The following is a 17,902-nucleotide window of genomic DNA, read 5'->3' on the forward strand; positions in this document are numbered from 1 at the left end:
CTTTTTGGATCTTCTGTAATTTGATTTTACTTGAAGTGATTGTGTTAAAACTTGCCTCCCTTAATAGATGCTTCCCAAATTTAAAGTTCCATTTGAGTTTTGTTACTTAATTTTGTATCTAATTTTGTATTACTTTTATCCACTTTATTACTTTTGTATTACTCTTGTGCTACTTTGTATCTGATTTCTTCCAATGGACTGTACCATTTGCTTTTTTGTGTGTCTTGTTGTTCCTCACCTGGTGGTGCTGGAGGAAGGAGGGGTTTCGCCTGGTGCTTGGGAGACCACGCAGGACAGGAATTGAACTCTGGCTTCAGCAATCTCTTTGACCCCTCTCTTGTTTTTTTTCCTTTTGTGGTACTGTAGATTGAGTTTGTTTTTCACGTATAGAACTGCACTATATAATGACTGTATAATTTGAAGACTACCTCTAGAATGTATTTTGGGTTCGAGCATGTGACTCAGGAGTCATGTACATGTCTTCCATGTCTGAGACCTGAGTTTGATCCCTGGCACTGCCAAAAAAATGAAAAACTGTTTATTAATATTATATATAATAGCATCTTTTTTGTGTGTATGTTTGGGCCACCTCTGGCAGCGCTCAGTATTCCATCAGAATCCCATCCGTATCCTATCCAGTATCCCATCAGTATCCCATCAGTATCCATCAATATCCATCAGTATCCCATCAGTATCCTATCCAGCATCCCATCAGAATCCCATCCCATCAGTATCCATCAATATCCATCAGTATCCCATCAGTATCCTATCCAGCATCCCATCCAGTATCCCAATATCCCATCCAGTGTACTACATTTTAGTCATTGTGTCTTTTCAAGATTATTATTTCTCACATTTTACTTGTTTTTATCAGCCTTGACTTAGCAAACTGTGTATTTTTTAATTATTTAATGAAGAAAGTATTTTAAAAATTAATTTTTCCAAAAAAATTAATTTTTCTCTAAGGTTAACATTGTTTCTTTCCAAAGGGCAAGTCTGGGGAGTTAAACCAGCTTTTAAATGCAGTCAAATCAATGCAGGAGAAGAACATTATGTTTCAGAAAGAGAGAGATCAAGTCATGTTGGCTTTAAAGCAGAAGCAGATGGAAACCAGTACCATACAGAATGAGGTATACTTTCACTCTGAAGAAACTACGATTGACAAACTGAGCTTAATGACCATGAAGAAAATTGGAAAGATTATCAGTTAAAATGAATTTGTCTTGCATGATTTTTTTTTCCCCCTAGTTTTCACCTGATGTTTGCTAGTAGAATTTTGATCTCCTGGAGTCCATTTTATTAACGTTTTCCAAGATGACTACCTGTCTTAAGTGTATGGGGAAGGGAACTCATCAAGTATGAAGAATATGAGATTCACTGAAAAGACTGTCCCCGAAGTCCACTGCTTTGTCAATCCCATTTAAACCAAGGGATTGAATGGTCTTGCAAAGTAAAGCTTCCAGAATTTGCAAGATGATTTCAGGAAATGATTTCTTAGCTGAAATACAACTTGAGCAGCTTGAGAAAATAATACACAGCTCATTTGAATATGGAGAACAGTTTTTTTTTTTGAGGGAGGAGTCACACAGCAGTGCTAAGGACTTTCTCCTGGCTCTATGCTCAGGATGACTCCTGGCAGTGCTTGGGGACCATGTGGGATGCGAGCTATCAAACCTAGGTCTGTCTTGAGCAAGACCAACACCTTACCCACTGTACTATAGCTCCAACCCTAGAAGAATTTTTTTGACACAGTGGGGTGTGAGTGTGTCTGGGTCTGGGGAAGGGACAGGACATTCTATAGAGAGAATTAAATTTGCCTTGTTCTCTGTCTAGGTTCAGCATTTACGTGACAAAGAAACACGCTTAAACCAAGAGTTAGAGAGGTTACGTAACCATCTTTTAGAATCAGAAGACTCTTATACCCGTGAAGCTCTGGCAGCTGAAGATAGAGAGGCTAAACTGAAAAAGAAAGTTTGCATGTTGGAAGAAAAGCTGGTTTCATCCTCGGATGCAATGGAAAATGCAAGGTAACTTTGCTTTTTTTTTTTTTTTAAGCATTAGACATTAATTGAACTCTTCAGAAGTGTCAGGGTCAATAACCATTTTTCATGTTACCTTATTTCATTACCACTGACTTCTCCCTATTTTGCCAATGAGGAAAATGAGGGGATATAGATGCTGATATAGGGCGGCTTGCTCATGAGAATGTGTGTGGGGAGGTCACACTAAGACTTACAGATCTTCTCCAGATCTGCCATCTAGTTGAGGGGGTCCAACCCTTCAGCCTATAACCAGGTTGTTGCCTCTTATCATTTTAGGGGTTTGGCCAAACTTACAGGCTTTACTCTCTCTGGTCTTTCTAATTTAGTGAAATAAGATTGGACTAAGTTTATATTTTAGAAAGGAAAGATTAAATGGAGACCTCAGCTTATAAGAATTAACTCTTCGTTTGTTAGAACTTTTGAGATGTATTTTTAATGTATTTCAAATTTTTATCCACTATAGGAACATCAGACAAACCAAAAGAAAGCCATAGTTTCATTCACCCAGTTTAAATCTTTTTGTGCCTTTTTATGATAAATATATGTGTATACACATATGTGGTATGATTGTATATATTATTTATTTTAGTGCATTTTAAAAAGCACATAGGGATCATTCTATTTGTATTATTCTAGAACCTGCTTCTAGTGCTTAATTTTATAATCTGCATATGAGTATACATTAAGCCATCTATTTCTTTCTTTTTTCTTTTTGGGTACACCCAGCAATACTCAGGAGTTACTCCTGGCTCTGCACCCAGGAATTACTCTTGACGGTGCTTAGGGGACCATGTGGGATGCTGGTGATGGAACCTGGGTTGGCCGCGTGCAGGGCAGATGTCCTATCCACTGTGCTGTCGCTCTGGCCCCTAAGCCATCTATTTCTATAGTTAATATTTTAAGGCTACATATTGTTCTTTCATTTGGATTTTTGGTTTGTTCTTTTGGTTTGGGGCCATAACTGGCAGTGCTTCAGGAGTCACTTCAGATGATGCTCAGTGCTACTTGGTGCTGGAGATCACTCCTGGCAGAGCTTAGGGGACCTTATGGGGTTCTAGGAATTGTATCTGGGTTGGCTGTGTGCATGGTAAACTCCACTCGTGCTATTGCTCTGGTCCCATAGAAGCTTTACTTTGTAAAGCCATCCACTCCTTTCAATTTATGTTTTCAGTAGTGTTCTGTGTATCTTTATATTCTTTATGTATCTATTGTCTCTTTTTATCTTTCTATCTTTTTCCACTGTGTATGATGCTCAGGTAGGTATAAGAAGATGGTAAAGGGGCTGAAGTGATAGCACAGTGGGTAGGGTGTTTGCCTTGCATGCGGCCGACCCGAGTTCGATTCCCAGCATCCCATATCATCCTCCGAGCACCACTAGGAGTATTTCCTGAGTGCAGAGCCAGGAGCAACCCCTGTGCGTTGCCGGATGTGACCCAAAAAGCAAACAAACAAACAAAAATGTTCCCCAAGCCTGTTTGGGAACACCCCATGTTGGGCATATTCAAAGCAAGCGCCCTGAATGCAGAGCCAGGTATTATCTCTGAGCATTTCCAGGTGTGACCCAAAAATAAAAATGCCAACAACCAAAAATTAGTTTCTAGGGGCAAGAGAGATGGTACAGAGGTTAAGGCATTTGCCTTGCACATGGCCGACCCTGGTTCGAATCACACCAGGTGAGAGCCAGCAGCACTGGAGGAAGTTAAGCCCTGAGCATAGCTGGGTGTGGCTCAAACATCACCTCTGCTGCCCCTTGGTTCTGCCCACCACTTTTAGTTGCATTTCACAACTGTATCTAGAGCCAAACTGTGTTGTTTTTTCACATCAAGCTACTTCCTGCTTTCCTGTTCCTTTTCCGTTTGCCTTTTATTTTATATTGTTTCTTCTGCTTTAAAGGTAGGCCTGATCCCTATCATTTTTTTTTAACTCAACATCACCTATTTTTCAACTAATATATCTTTCATAAAGAACAATTTCTTTGGAAGTTAGAAAACTCAAGGGGTAGAGCACATGCCTAGTATGTACAAGGTCATGAGATCCGACCCTGACACTGCACGCTTCCTTAAGTACTAGTACTTGTGTTCTGGTGGCTCCCAAGACCCGCTGGATGTGACCTTGGCAGCCCTGAACACAGAACTGTCCACACCACCAGGCCTACTTTCTTCAGGGAGAATTGCCCCTATTAGATCCAAACCCTGGTATGATTTGTCTTTGAACCTTCACAATACTTTGGTGTTATGTTTTCCTCTATAGTACAGGCAATTAATTGTTGCTTGTCTTCTGCTTGCTCTCATCAAAGGAGAGTCTGGGCTATGGGGACAGGAATGATTGTATCCCGTTTCTACATATATATAGTTTAATAGATGCTCAGTAAATATTGGGTAAGCAATTTATTATAATCTGGCTTACAGAAATCCGTAAGATTTCTGTAAACCAGATTATAGTATCAACAAACCTTTGACAGTAGTATCACCTGATACTTATCAACTTTCTGGGTAACACCGCATCTCATTAATCCTTACACACGTCGAGTAATTTACTAACCATTTAAGTCAAAGTCCATGAACACTACAGGGCAGAGTTCAGTTTTTGAATTATCATCTTACCATTCATTCCACAAGAGGGTGCCGTAAGTATAAAATGTCTTTAGAATGAGCTGTTCTTGAATAATTATTTAACTGGGTATTAAGAACCTGGGAAGGGCTAGTGTAATATTTTGAAGGGGATAATTAGACATTAATAAAGTACATAAATGATATAAACCTGGATATGTGATGCAATATGTATCTTAGAGATTGCTGATTTGAGGCCAGGCATAAGGACTTATATGAGTAGGAAGATGACAATAAAAACAATGAATTAGTCACCATGAAAAAGTTATCAGTGGTACAGCCTTTGGAAACCTATTCAATACTGCATGTCTACCATACTGTAGATATTCCAAGCCAAAGGGGTCTTATAGGATCCATCGTTCCAGGGGGTGTTATAGAATCCATTGCTTTCTAGGTTGAAGGTTGGGTAAAATGACTTCATGCAACTTAAAATGTGATAATATGTATCTAGGAGTTTTAGCTTGAAATGTAAAAATTATAAGTTGTATGCAAATTTTTTCTTTATAAGAAATGTACCACTTTTTATTAGAAATGTAACATTTTTTTTTTAGTTCAGTTTGTAGTAAAAAAAATGCTTATTTGTTGAAAGTCTTTTTCATAGGAAGAATGATTGAACTAATGAAAACAGGAGAATGAGGAGGACCTCTTATTCTCTAGTTCTCACTCTCAGAGAACCCGGCAGGCTACTGAGAGTATCATACCCGCCTATATGCTTGACCAGGAACACTTGTAAAGGTGATTAGAAGCTGCCCCAAAAGCCTCCATCCCTCTCGGAGAGCCTGGCAAGCTACCAAGAGTATCCTGCCCGCATGGCAGAGCCTGACAAGCTACCCGTGGCATACTAGATATGCCAAAAACAGTAACAATGAGGGTCTTCATTCCCCTGACCCTGAAGGAGCCCCCAATATGTCATCGGGCTACACCTGCACATGACAGGGACGAATGGAGACATCACTGGGCCCGCTCGAGCGAATTTAAGAACATTGGGGTGATAGTCATAGGAGAATGAGGATCAGAGGACGTGCGAGTGACTTTGAAATGTCCTTTGAGTTTAAACAGATGTATGGAAGGGCAGAGTCCTAAGACAAGATGCCTGGAGAAGGGGAAGTTTTTGTTCAGTCGGCATGAAATTTTCTAATCCATGGGGGTGGAGGTTGTACAGCCTTGTGAATGAAAACAGTGCCATTGAGATGTACATTCCCAAATTGTTAAATTTGTGAAGGTTGTCTGTCTGTTTTAATCAGAAAAACATAACAAAGGTAATTATCTGGTTGGAGGATCTAAGCAGATAGAAGCAATTTGTTTGACTTTCTCCTTTCTGTTTGAAGCCACCAGGCCAATCTGCAGGTGGAGTCTTTGCAGGAACAGCTGAATGTCATCACCAGGCAGAGGGACGACGCCACCGTGCAGCTGGCCATGGCGCGGGAGCAGGTGAAGCAGTACGCGCTGTCCCTGAGCAACCTGCAGATGGTCTTGGAGCACTTCCAGCAGGGTGCGTGTGAGCCAGGCAGAGGCTGCCTGTCCCGGGACTGTGGCTGATCCATGAGATTTTAGACTCGGTCTGGGGATTCGGTCTGGGGAACCTTGGCGAGGTTCTTTGCCTGTCCAAGGGACGAAGAAAAGCCAGCAGGCAGGCAGTTAGACTCTTTAGAGTTAAGACTAGTGAGCATAACTAAAATATTTTTTTATACATCAAATATATTATTGTGTGTGTGTGTGTGTGTGTGTGTGTGTGTTGTGGGCCACACCTAGCAGTGTTGAGGGGCTTCTCCAGGTTCTGTGCTTAGGGATCACTCCTGGCAGTGCTTTGGGGACCATATGCAGCGCTGAGGATTGAACTGGGGTTGACCACATGCAAGGTTTGACCACCTGTACTATCTCTCCAGGCCTAGGAAATATGTTAATATCATGTTAGTCCAGTGATTTAGGGAAATGTCAGGGTAATATAAAAAGGATTACATTTTTTTGTTTGTTTGTTTTTTTGCTTTTTGGGTTACTTCTGGCACTGCACTCAGAAATTACTCCTGGCGGCAGCTCGGGGGACCATATGGGATGCTGGGAATCGAACCCGGGTTGGTCGCATGCAAGACAAATGCCCTATCTGCTGTGCCATCACTCCAGCCCCCCCGGATTGCATTTTAAGCCTATGAAAATGGTTTTGTGATCTTCTGGGTAAAGATTGAGCTTTCTCAGAGATCTAATAATCCTTCAGTGATTGCTGTTCTTTGAATTGTTGAAGAGCTTCGCTTACAGTAGCTATATTTTCCTTTTCGGGTGAAAAAAAAAATTGGAGTGCTGGGGGCCTGGGTGTGCTTAGATGCTCCCAGCTTGATGCTTTGGTTCAGCTTCCTGTGGTTCTCAGAGGACCATGTGGTTGGTGCTGGGAATCGAACTCAGGGCCTCACACATACATGCAAGACAGATGTTCTGGCAAGACAGATGTTCTGTCACTGAGCCACCTCCTGACCCCAGATGAAAACCGTACAACGGTGATTAGAATGGGGGGGGGGGGAGCTGCTGTGGGGGTTCTTAAGTGGTGCTCAGGAGACCTAGGGGTCTCTCCTGGCAGTTGTCAGCAGTATTGAGCTGCAGTTCAGTCTGATCACCCAAGGATGCGCTGCTTCTCGGGACCACCCAGGTGTTAAGAGTCCTCTAGGATCATGCACCCTAACTAGAGTTGGCTTTTATTTGTGTTTGTTTTGTTTGGAGGCGATAGCCAGCAGTCCTGGGGGCAACTCAGGCCCAGCACTCAGGGGTCACTACTCCCCATGATGCTTCGGGACCATGTGGTGCTGGGGATTGAACTCAGTCCATTGAGCTCTCCCTCTGGCCTCCCTCACCCCAAGAATATTTTCACCTTGAAAACCAAATAAGCCTTTGTGTGCTCTGACTCCTGTCCTCAGAGTTACCCTCTTTAGATCACTCACCGTCTGTCTCCACGTTACACTTAGTGATGGATGAAATGTGGAGGTGAGACACGATTATAAAGGTGTGAGAAACGAAATAACAGAGAGTGATAGGTTTGTGTCCAAGTAAAATCTTAAATTTGTGGAATATGAGTGCCGCCCCTGTTAGCATGGATATGTATGCCAAATAGTCTGGTACAGAGCAAAGGGAAAGCTCCTCCAAGGAGAAATCCTTGGGTGGGATTGAGGGGAGGTGAGAGTGAGACGGACGTGATGGAGAGTTTAGGCAGAGGAATGGGATCTCACCACCACTTTAATTAACTTATCTAAGGCACACTTTGCTTGATGCAAAATGTGTATTTTATTTTTTATTTTTATTTGAACAATTTAAACTTCAAATTCTTTAAGATTAAATTTTATTATTATTATTATTATTTCATCACAGTGCAAACTCACAGAGCTTTCCTTTTGTCTATAGAGGAGAAAGCTATGTACTCTGCCGAGCTTGAAAAGTACCAACAACAGGTAGCGGACTGGAAGAAAAAGGCAGAAAACTTGGAAGAAAAAATCATACCACTACAGGTTGGTTGACTTTTTTTTTTCCCTCCTAAAATTTTTAGTTGTGAAATAATTACTTAAAGAATCTTTGTCATGGAAATCCCTGAACAGGTAATTTAGTAAATGCTGTACAGATCACTGCTCTGTGTTGCGTCCTAGAGCTTAGCAGGAAACAAGGTGCCCAGATTTTTCTGTGACACATGGTGCCGACCACATGAGTGAAATGTTAGGGTGTCTTCTTCCAAGCTTGGTGCGGATGTGTATTTTATTTTTTATTTTTATTTTATTATTATTATTATTATTATTTTGGTTTTTGGGTCACACTCAGCGATGCTCAGGGGTTGCTTCTGGCTCTGCGCTCAGGAATTACTCCTGGTGGTGCTCGGGGGACCATATGGGATGCTGGGAATCGAACCCGGGTTGGCTGCATGCAAGGCAGATGCCCTACCCGCTGTGCTATTGTTCCAGCCCCCGGATGGGTATTTTAGAATGTGGACCAAAGTTAACCTATAGTTTTCAACTTTGGAGAACTTTATTTCACATGAATTAGAGAGTGCTGTTCCAGTTCATCTTTTTCTTTCCTACTATAATTCTTCAGATGCTATTTCTTGCACTAACATCAAATATGCAAAGGGAACATCCAGGATACAAATATAATAGTCTCCCTCAAAGAGATAGGAACACTAATGTAACGTGTGCATCTAGGCTTAGCAACAACCTTTCTAAGTCAGAAGTGGACTCTAGTGATAGCTGCTAGAAAATAGTGAGTTTTTATTTAGCTGTCATTAATGTTGTTGCTGCTCTGGCACATTAATATTTCGAATAAGTGAAGATGGAATTCCTTGATTAAATTTTAAAACTGATGCCAGAGAGGAAGTACAGGGATAAGGTGTTTGCCTTATGTGTGGCTGACCCAGATTTGATCTCTGGCACCCCATATGATCCTCTGAGCACTGCTGTGGGTGACCCTTGAGTACAGAGTCAGGAGCAAGTTCTGGGCATAGTCAGGAGAAGGCCCTGAGTGCTTCTGGGTGTGGCATCAAAAATGTAAAAAATAAAATGGAGTGATAGCACAGCGGTAGGGCGTTTGCCATGCACGCAGCCAACATGGCCGACCCGAGTTCGATTCCTCCGCCCCTCTCGGAGAGCCCAGCAAGCTACCGAGAGTATCTCGCCCGCACGGCAGAGCCTGGCAAGCTCCCCATGACGTATTTGATATGCCAAACACAGTAACAACAAAGTCTCCTATGGAGACGTTACTGGGCCCGCTCGAGCAAATCGATGAACAACGGGAGGACAGTTGACAGTTGAATTTTTATTAAATGTTGGTGGCTTCAATATGTATGAAATATAAGAATAGGAAGTGGAGAAATAGCCAAAGGACTGGAGCGCTTGCCTGAGATCCTGAGTTCTCTCCCTGGCGTAGCATGGCCCCTGGGTATCCCAGTGTCCCCAGCCCCACAGGGCTTCAGCAGCTGCACACCACTCACCCGAGTGCTTTATTCTCAGGGACATACAGCAGGGCTGAGTACTGTCCAGAGTGGTGTGCCCAGCAGGTAAGGCGCTAACCTTGCATTCAGCTGACTCAGGTGACTACCAGCACCACACGTGGTACACTGAGGGTTGCCAGGAGCGAGCCCTGAGCGCGGAGCCAGGAATAAGCCCTGAGTTCTGCAGGCAATGGTCTAAAAGTCCAAACAAAAAGGATCAAAAAATAGCAATACAAGACCAGTGATACAGTTCAGTGCTGGAGTACATCATGGTTCACACAGGTGGGGCCCTGGGCCAATCCCCCAGCCCAAAAGAGAAAGATCTGCCCATATAACCCCACTCATTGTCAGGGGTACAGTGTTTCTCTTTGGAGTTGTTTATACTTTCTTCCGTCCCATCCTGCTCCTGCCACCTAGAAAATAACTACTGCTTCAAAATGTTAGGTTTATTCTCTTTTAAAATGTGACATATATCACTTCTATTTTTTTAATTCTGTTTCTTTTTTGCTTGGTTTTGGACCACACCTGGCTATATTCGGGGCTAACTTTTGGCTCTGCTGTCAGGGATTACTCTTGGCAGGCTCAGAGAACCATAACTGGGTGTTGGGGATCAAATCGGGGTCAGCGTTGTTCAAGGCAAGTGCCCTACTCAGACTATCTCTGTGGCCCCTCTTTATGGTTTAATCACAGCATCTCTAAACAACATATGGCTGGTTTCACACACGGAGTCCCAAATAACAGAATTTTATTTTATGTTGTTGGTTGTTTTGTGTTTTTGGGCCACACTGAGTGATGCTTTGGGATTATTCCTGGCAATATACAGGGCCTTATATGTAGTGGCAGGAATTAAATCTGGATTGGCAGTGTGCAAGGCAAGCACCCTACCCACTGTACTATCTCCCTGGCCCAACAATATCATTTTATAACATTAATAGGGGCAAAAAAGAGTTCAACCCTTGAGCCTTGATAGGGTCTATCACCCAAAACTCTGAACTGGAACCATAAATTAGAAAAATGAATACATATTATTACTTAGTACTAGAAATGTTATAGGTCTTCCTTTCAAAGTTTAGTGATTTTCAGTAACCTGTTGACAATATTGAGTGTGTTTCAAAGTATATAAATGGGACATTAATCATGTATTTAATTGTGCAAGACTTCAAAGACTTTGGTCTTGTTTTTCTTAGCATTGTTTAAGTTTAAGAGCTTTAGTCATGGGGCCGGAGCAATAGCACAGCAGGTAAGGCGTTTGCCTTGCAGATGACTGACCCAGCTTCAATCCGTGTCATCCCCTATAGTCCCCCAGGTACTGCCAGGAGTAATCCCTGAGTGCAAAAACAGGCAAGAGTAACCCCTGAGCATCGCCGGGTGTGACCCAAAAGGCCAAAAAAGAAACAAAAAAAAGGAGTATCAGGCACGTTACTATATGATATAGTGTAGGGAAGATTTATTATTTTCACAGCATTGTTCATTACATGAGTTTATCACCCATTTTACCTATAAAGACATTCTATAATCTGCTCTGCAAACAGTGTGATTATGAACTTCCTTATTTATAGCTCCTTGTGTATATGTAAAGAGTTATAGGATCATGTCTTGATTGAAATGGATGAGTCATGGGATATGTATATGGGCAATGTCAACTTTATTAGATGATGCCAAAATATTTTCCTGATTTCTCTCTTCCAGTGGTGTCTAGGAGTACTTCTTAGCTCTGTCAGAATTTTGGAACTTGAGGCTATGTTCTTGTGGTTGATTGTGGGCTCTGACATGTGGAGCGTGAGCTTTAAACTGAGCTGCAGCCATAGCTGTCTTTGTGGGGTTTTAATTTGCATTTCTGTGATTTCTCATGAGATCAGGCATCCTTAATGGTGTCTATTGAGCTTTTATGCATAATTTCTGATCAATTCCTGAATACTTTAAAAAACTAATTTAGGGATTTTTTTGTTTGTTTATGTTTTTTTTTTGTCTTAGGGTCACACCAGGCTGTGCTCAGACCTTATTCCTGGCTCTGCACTCAGAGATTACTCCTGGAGGGGTTTAAGCAACCATAAGGGGTACTGGGGATTGAACCTAGGTTAGCTGTGTGGAAAGCAAGCGTTTTACCCGTTGTATTATTGCTCTGCCTCCTAAAAAAAAAGTTTTATCTAACACTTTAGTTATTTCCAGTGGATTCAAAATATCAAATCTGATATGCTGCTAAAAGTCCAGATTTTTCCAAATAGATTGACTATTGCAAATTGGGACTGTAGCACCCAGGTTTGATTCCTTCGCCCCTCTCGGAGAGCCTGGCAAGCTACCGAGAGTATCCCTCCCACACTGCAAAACCTGGCAAGTTCCCTGTGGCGTATTAGGTATGCCAAACACAGTGACAACAAGTCTCACAGTGGAGACATTTCTGGGCCCACTTGAGCAAATCGATGAACAACGGGAGGACAGTGCTACAGTGATTGATTATTATTTATTTTTAGTTTTTTTTAATGGTTTGGGAACCATACCCAGCCCTGTTCAGGGCTTTTCCTGGCTCTGTGCTCAGGGATCACTCCTGGCAATACTTGGGTGACCTTAGGTGGTATTAGAGATCAGCACCTTTCCTCTAACTGTCTCCGTCTCTGAGCATGCTCTTTTTAAAATTTTAAATATAGCACATGTTTAGAAAAAGACCAAAATAAATCAGAAGGAATAAGAAAGGAACTAGTAAAGAAAAAGTTGAAATTGATGAAATTTAAGCCAGATGGTAGGAACAGAACAATAGTTTCAAAGGCTGTGCACACACCTTGCATGCTGGAGACCCAGTTTGATCCCTGAATCTCATGGTCCCCATGTGATGAGCAAGAGGGAAGTCCGTGGCCAGGGACCTAGGTGCTGTGACAGAAGGACTTTCTTCTCGCAGGCCGAAAGCCTTGTTCCTGCTTCCAAGACGGATCTCGTTCAGTGAGATGTTCATTCAGTTTGTTATCCATGTTAATGTGCCTGCCTCTGATTCATCTGCAGAGCACCGTCACAGCAACCTGTAGTTTATTTAAATAGCTGTGTACTCTTAGCCTGTTGAAGATGACTTATTAGAAAAGCTTATCACACAAATTTGAGTTGATAAAAATGTGACCTGAGATTTACATGGGTGAGTACTTGACACTGTCCAAGAAGGTTTTGTGAGAAAATAGCACTGAGGAGGGACTGGCCAACTCCAGCTGAGATCCGAGCCCAAAGTCAGTCCTGTCCTGACTTGATCAGTGGGACGGAAGGAGAATGTGGAAGTGGAATCCAGGTAATAGCAGGTCTAATAGTAAATTCTGATTTTTATGTTAATTTGGGAAAGTATAGTTTTAATTAGTGATATTAACATAACACTATGTTATGTGGAGAAAATAAAATCAAACTCAAATCTTAAACCATACACAAGGTAAAGTCTAACGCAGGCTTTCCCATTCTGGAGATTTTGTTTGTTTGTTTGTTTTCAGTGATTGGATAGCTCTTCTGGCATTTCCCATTGAGAAACACTATATAAAGATATGTGTATATTTTAAAATTTTATTGGGGGGGCACTGGAGCTGTATAATACATGGATAGGGTGTTTGCCTTGCATGTGGCCAACCGAGGTTCAATTCCCATTACCCCATATGGTCCCCTGAGCACCGCCTAGAAGGACCCTGAGCACAGAGCCAGGAGTAAATCCTGAGCACCCCCAGGTATGGTCCAAAAACCAAAATAAATAAATGAAAAAATTTTTTTGATGGTGGTGGTTGAGGGGAGTAGTTTGACCACACCCAGAATTGCTCAGGGATCACTCTTGGCTTTATGCTCAGGGATCCCTTGTGGCAGGCAGTGTTGGGGTACCGAGGATTGAACCTGGATTTGCGTATGCTGTGTTATCTCTCTGGCCCTTAAATAAGCCCTTAACCATTCTTGCAAGGAAATTTAGAAGACAATGTATGGTCTAAGAGAGAGCCAACTTGAGAACTGTCAGCATAGAATTGCCTTTTGTAGCTTTTCTATCCTCGACTTTTTTCACCACGTGGTTCTTCGGTGGGATTTTGGTTTTTCAATTTAGCGCCTATAAAAGATGATACTGGGCAGTGAAGAATGTGGGTGCCCTGTCTGATACTGATACTGATACTACCTTTGATAACTTTTAGTTCCATGAACTTGCCATGGTCTCAGAGATTCAGCTTCACCAGCTGAACGGAAAGGTTGACTCTTAAGAAGGGTTGACTTTAAGATGTCCCCTAGCACAATAGTTTGTGACTTCGTTTTTAGTTAGCTTGACTTTTTTATTTCTGTAGGGAAAAGTCAGGGGAGAGAAAGAGCTAGAACGATCCACGTTCAAGAGAGAACCGGGGCTTCTCTAAGTGGAAACAGCCTGTGCATGACTGTTCTTAAATCAAGTTTTCTCCCTCAGGAACGACTGGACGAGGCCAATGCTGCACTTGACTCTGCATCCAGACTTACTGAACAATTAGACATCAAGGAAGAACAGATAGAAGAACTGAAGAAGCAAAGTAGGTTTATGTTCCTGTCCTTTTCTACACAGCATTGAATCAAATGCTGTCTTTTGCGTGATTGGTGCAGCCCCCGTTAATGTGTGCCTTCCATTGCCATCCGCTTGACCGTCCATTTAGCTTAGCTCTCCTGGATATCAAGACATTCTTGTTTTGGCTGTAACTTGTTATTTATTTATTTATTTATTTATTATTTATTTATTTTTGGCTGCAGCTTGTTGACCATAGAAATATTGGATTGATTTACCCAACTTTTTCTGGTTATGGTTTCTCCCTGATCAGTCTGTATTTACCCTATCTAAACCCTTCCTGTGATATGTGTCCTTCCCCTCCCCCCCCGCCAGGGAAACCTTTATTTTTTTAATTTTTTTTTTGCTTTTTAGGTCACACCTGGCGTTGCACAGGGGTTACTCCTGGCTCATGCACTCAGGAATTACTCCTAGTGGTGCTTCGGGGACCATATGGGATGCTGGGAATTGAACCCGGGTCAGCTGTGTGCAAGGCAAAGGCCCTACCCATTTTGGTATTGCTCCAGCCCCTGGGAGGGAAACCTTTAATGGGCACAGACCAGCAGGGTGGGTGCTGAGCCAGTGACGCAGGGCTCCTCCCCAGGCATGGCTGGATGGAAGGAGGAGTATGTGTATGTGGGGCAGGGGGAAATGGCGGGGGGGGGGGGGGTGGTGGCTTTATAAACAGCAGGGCAGGGGACTGGAGCGATAGCACAGCGGGTAGGGCATTTACCTTACACGTGGCCAACCCGGGTTTAATTCCTAAACGCCCATATGGTCCCCTGAGCACCGCCAGGAGTAATTCCTGAGTGCATGAGCCAGGAGTAACCCCTGTGCATCGCCGGGTATGACCCATAAAGCTAAAAACAAAAAACAACAATAACAACAAAACATAGCAGGGCTAAGTGCTCTCTGTCCCAGGAGTGGGGCGCGGGAAGCCCGGGTACCCCGTGTCACAGAGGCCAACCTCGGGGGGTGCAGGGACACGCACAGCCCAAACAGCCTGCCAGGGAACTGGACGCAGAGGCCAGCCTCAGGGCAGTATTTTCAAATGTAGTGTTTTTTTTTTTATGGAATAACTGGGTTCAAGTGAATTTATTTTTGTTGTTTTGTTTGGGGGCGGCCACACCCTGCAATTTTCAGGGACTGTTCCTGGCTCTGTGCTTAGGCGAGACCCCTGGCTGGGTTTGGGGTCATGGGGCTGGGTCATATGTGCTGTTGGGTCTTTGAGCCAAGGCCACCTGTGCCTTACCTTCTGTGCTGCCTCTCTGCCCTCCGCTAGCTTTTTATGATTTTAGACAGTGCTCCTGCGTAGTCACTAATAGTGTGTTTTTTATTCTTGCAACTTTCCTCAGAAGCCCTGTTGCTCCCTGCATTTATCAGTCGAACCTCAGATAATCAGGTGATTTATATATTTTTTGAGTCTGCAGCTGGCAGGGGGCAGGTCCTTGTTCAGTGTCTGATTTTAAGGATCCTCAAGAAGCTGAAGCTATTCCAGGGCTGCGTTTAATAGCTAATGATTTCAGGTGGTCAGAAGGTGATTAATGGGACCTCGAAAGGCACAGGATTAAGAAGTAACCACCAACATAAAATAGGAATTAGAAATAGTCTGAAGTGGAAGGGAAGGCGCCGAAGAGATCGTGCCAAACAGCAGTGACCTAGACGCTGGGGAGGCAGGCAGATAAACCCCTGAGCACAGATACCGAAGCAGGAACCAAAGTCACTTGTCTTAGCCCCAGCAGGAGACGGGAGTGAGCAATTTTTAAGACTAGACAAAACCAAACTCTCAACAGAATAGATCGTGTGAAGCCGTTGTCCTCAAGGTAACTTGATTTTAAGCTACTTACTGCCCAGGAAAAATTCGGTTCTTTGTAAGCCTTGGCTTGCCATAAAACCCAAAATCTAGTAGAGGAATCGGAAATGGGCAGCATGGAAACCAGTTTATACTAAGTTTTACATATTATGGGCATATTATATGACATCACCGTGTTATTTAGCCTTTGAGGTCATTTTCATAAATAACTTTGAGGCAGGTGGATGAGTTCCATTATGTAGGTTAAAGAAGTTGAGATTTATGGGGCTGGAGCAATAGCACAGCGGGTAGGGCATTTGCCTTGCACGCGGCCAACCCGGGTTCGATTCCCAGCATCCCATATGGTCCCCTAAGCACTCCAGGGGTAATTCCTGAGCGCAGAGCCAGGAGTAACCCCTGCGCATTGCCGGGTGTGACCCAAAAAGGAAAAAATAAAAAAGAAATTGAGATTTAAACCTTGCTCTGAGCAGAGCTCATGATCTTTCTATGCTGCTGTGGTGCTTCTTGTTAAGAAAATGGTTAAATATAGTCTGATTCATGGTTTGTTCTGCATCTCCCCTTCTCCTTCTCTATGTTGTGCTTAAATGTTGGAAAGGTCATCGCTCTGACCTGAGACAGTACTCGACGCAGAGCACCACAGAGGTTAGCCCAGTAGCGATAGCTTGGCTCCACCTAGACTAAGGCGGTGAAGAGGTGGTCTTTTGAAAAAACTCACTGGTTTTTGATAACTCGATATTGGGCATCATGTCGTTAATATCTAAAGCTCCATCCTCCTTCTGGACCTCTGTCCAAATCATTCTGTGGCAATGGGGAGATAAATTGTATGACTTGCTGTATGATAAATGTTATTATGTCCCTGTAATTTTGAGGACTTGTTTAGGTTCCCCTTGGACCCCCAGTAGCAGCATTTTGATTATATCGGACTAGGCCTTGGTTGCCCTGGTCTTTGTTAGTACTCATTATAAATAATTAGAAGCATTGGTCTCACTTTATGGAGTCTCTTTAGCTATAGAGAAGGCTCCATTTTTGCTTCTGCAGCCAGTGAAGGAAAGGACAGGGACCATACCTGTTGTAGGAGCAGTGTAGGGGGTGGGCCTGGGGGCACTGGTGCTCGGGGGTCATGCAGTCCCTAGATCAAACACCGGACCTCAGACATAAAATATGTGTTTTGCCACTAGAGCCACAGCTCATACCCTTTCATTTAACCTTTTTTTTATTTGAATGGGGGTCACATGTGCTGTTCAGGGCTTACTCCTGGCTCTGTGCTCAGGGATCACTCCTGGGTTCTGGAGACCATATGTGGTACCAGAGATCGAATCCAGGCTAGCCACTTACAAGGCACACACGCTATCCTCTATATTGCTCCAGTCCCAGTTGTCAGCTTATTTTTAAGGAAGCCAGTGCAGATCAGGTACTTGACCCAGTTTGTTTCTGTAGCTCAAAATGAAATCACATTTCTTGACTAGTTTGCCTCATAAAGATGACGAATTAGGCAAACCAGATGCAAATGATCCATGTTAATGTTAACCAAAGTGATGCTTGTTGATACTAAGGCTCGGATGAAAGACAAATCCCTGACTAACTTAAATACGTCTGCTGAACAGTACAGAGAGTTTGTGTAGAATTCTGGACTGTTGAGGAAAGTCACAGTTAGTCATTCAGCACAGTGATGACATCTCTAGAGATGAGCACACTCTGTAGAACTGCCACAGAGACACACTGGTCACCTGGGCCATGATTCAGACCCGGGCCTGTGACAGTGCCTTGACTCATACCCTAGCCTTTGGTCTCATTCCTGCTCCGGCCACCCTTCTCTCGGTCAGGTGACTGTGAGCAGAAGCTGAGTTGAGTCATGTCTAAGGGTGCTTAGTCACGAAAGCCAAGTGGCGTGTAAGGAGTGACTTCATTTTATGGTGTTCTCTGGATTGCATTACTATCCTGCGCAGTGTCACTAATCCTAAGTAAAATGTAAGATTT

General features: G+C 43.1%; 1 protein-coding gene across 1 annotated transcript in view; it reads left to right on the top strand.

Moving 5' to 3' along the window:
* TRIP11 (thyroid hormone receptor interactor 11) overlaps nt 1–17,902 on the top strand; it is a 68,538-nt gene that overhangs the window by 37,631 nt on the left and 13,005 nt on the right. Inside the window, exons 12-16 of the mRNA XM_056133647.1 lie at nt 990–1,130; nt 1,834–2,027; nt 5,980–6,143; nt 8,036–8,139; nt 14,005–14,104. Coding sequence (XP_055989622.1) covers nt 990–1,130; nt 1,834–2,027; nt 5,980–6,143; nt 8,036–8,139; nt 14,005–14,104 — 703 coding nt within the window. The remainder of the gene's footprint in view (nt 1–989; nt 1,131–1,833; nt 2,028–5,979; nt 6,144–8,035; nt 8,140–14,004; nt 14,105–17,902) is intronic.

This window comes from Sorex fumeus, unplaced genomic scaffold (genome assembly GCF_029834395.1).
Source record: "Sorex fumeus unplaced genomic scaffold, SorFum_2.1 ptg000098l, whole genome shotgun sequence".
Lineage (NCBI taxonomy): Eukaryota > Metazoa > Chordata > Mammalia > Eulipotyphla > Soricidae > Sorex > Sorex fumeus.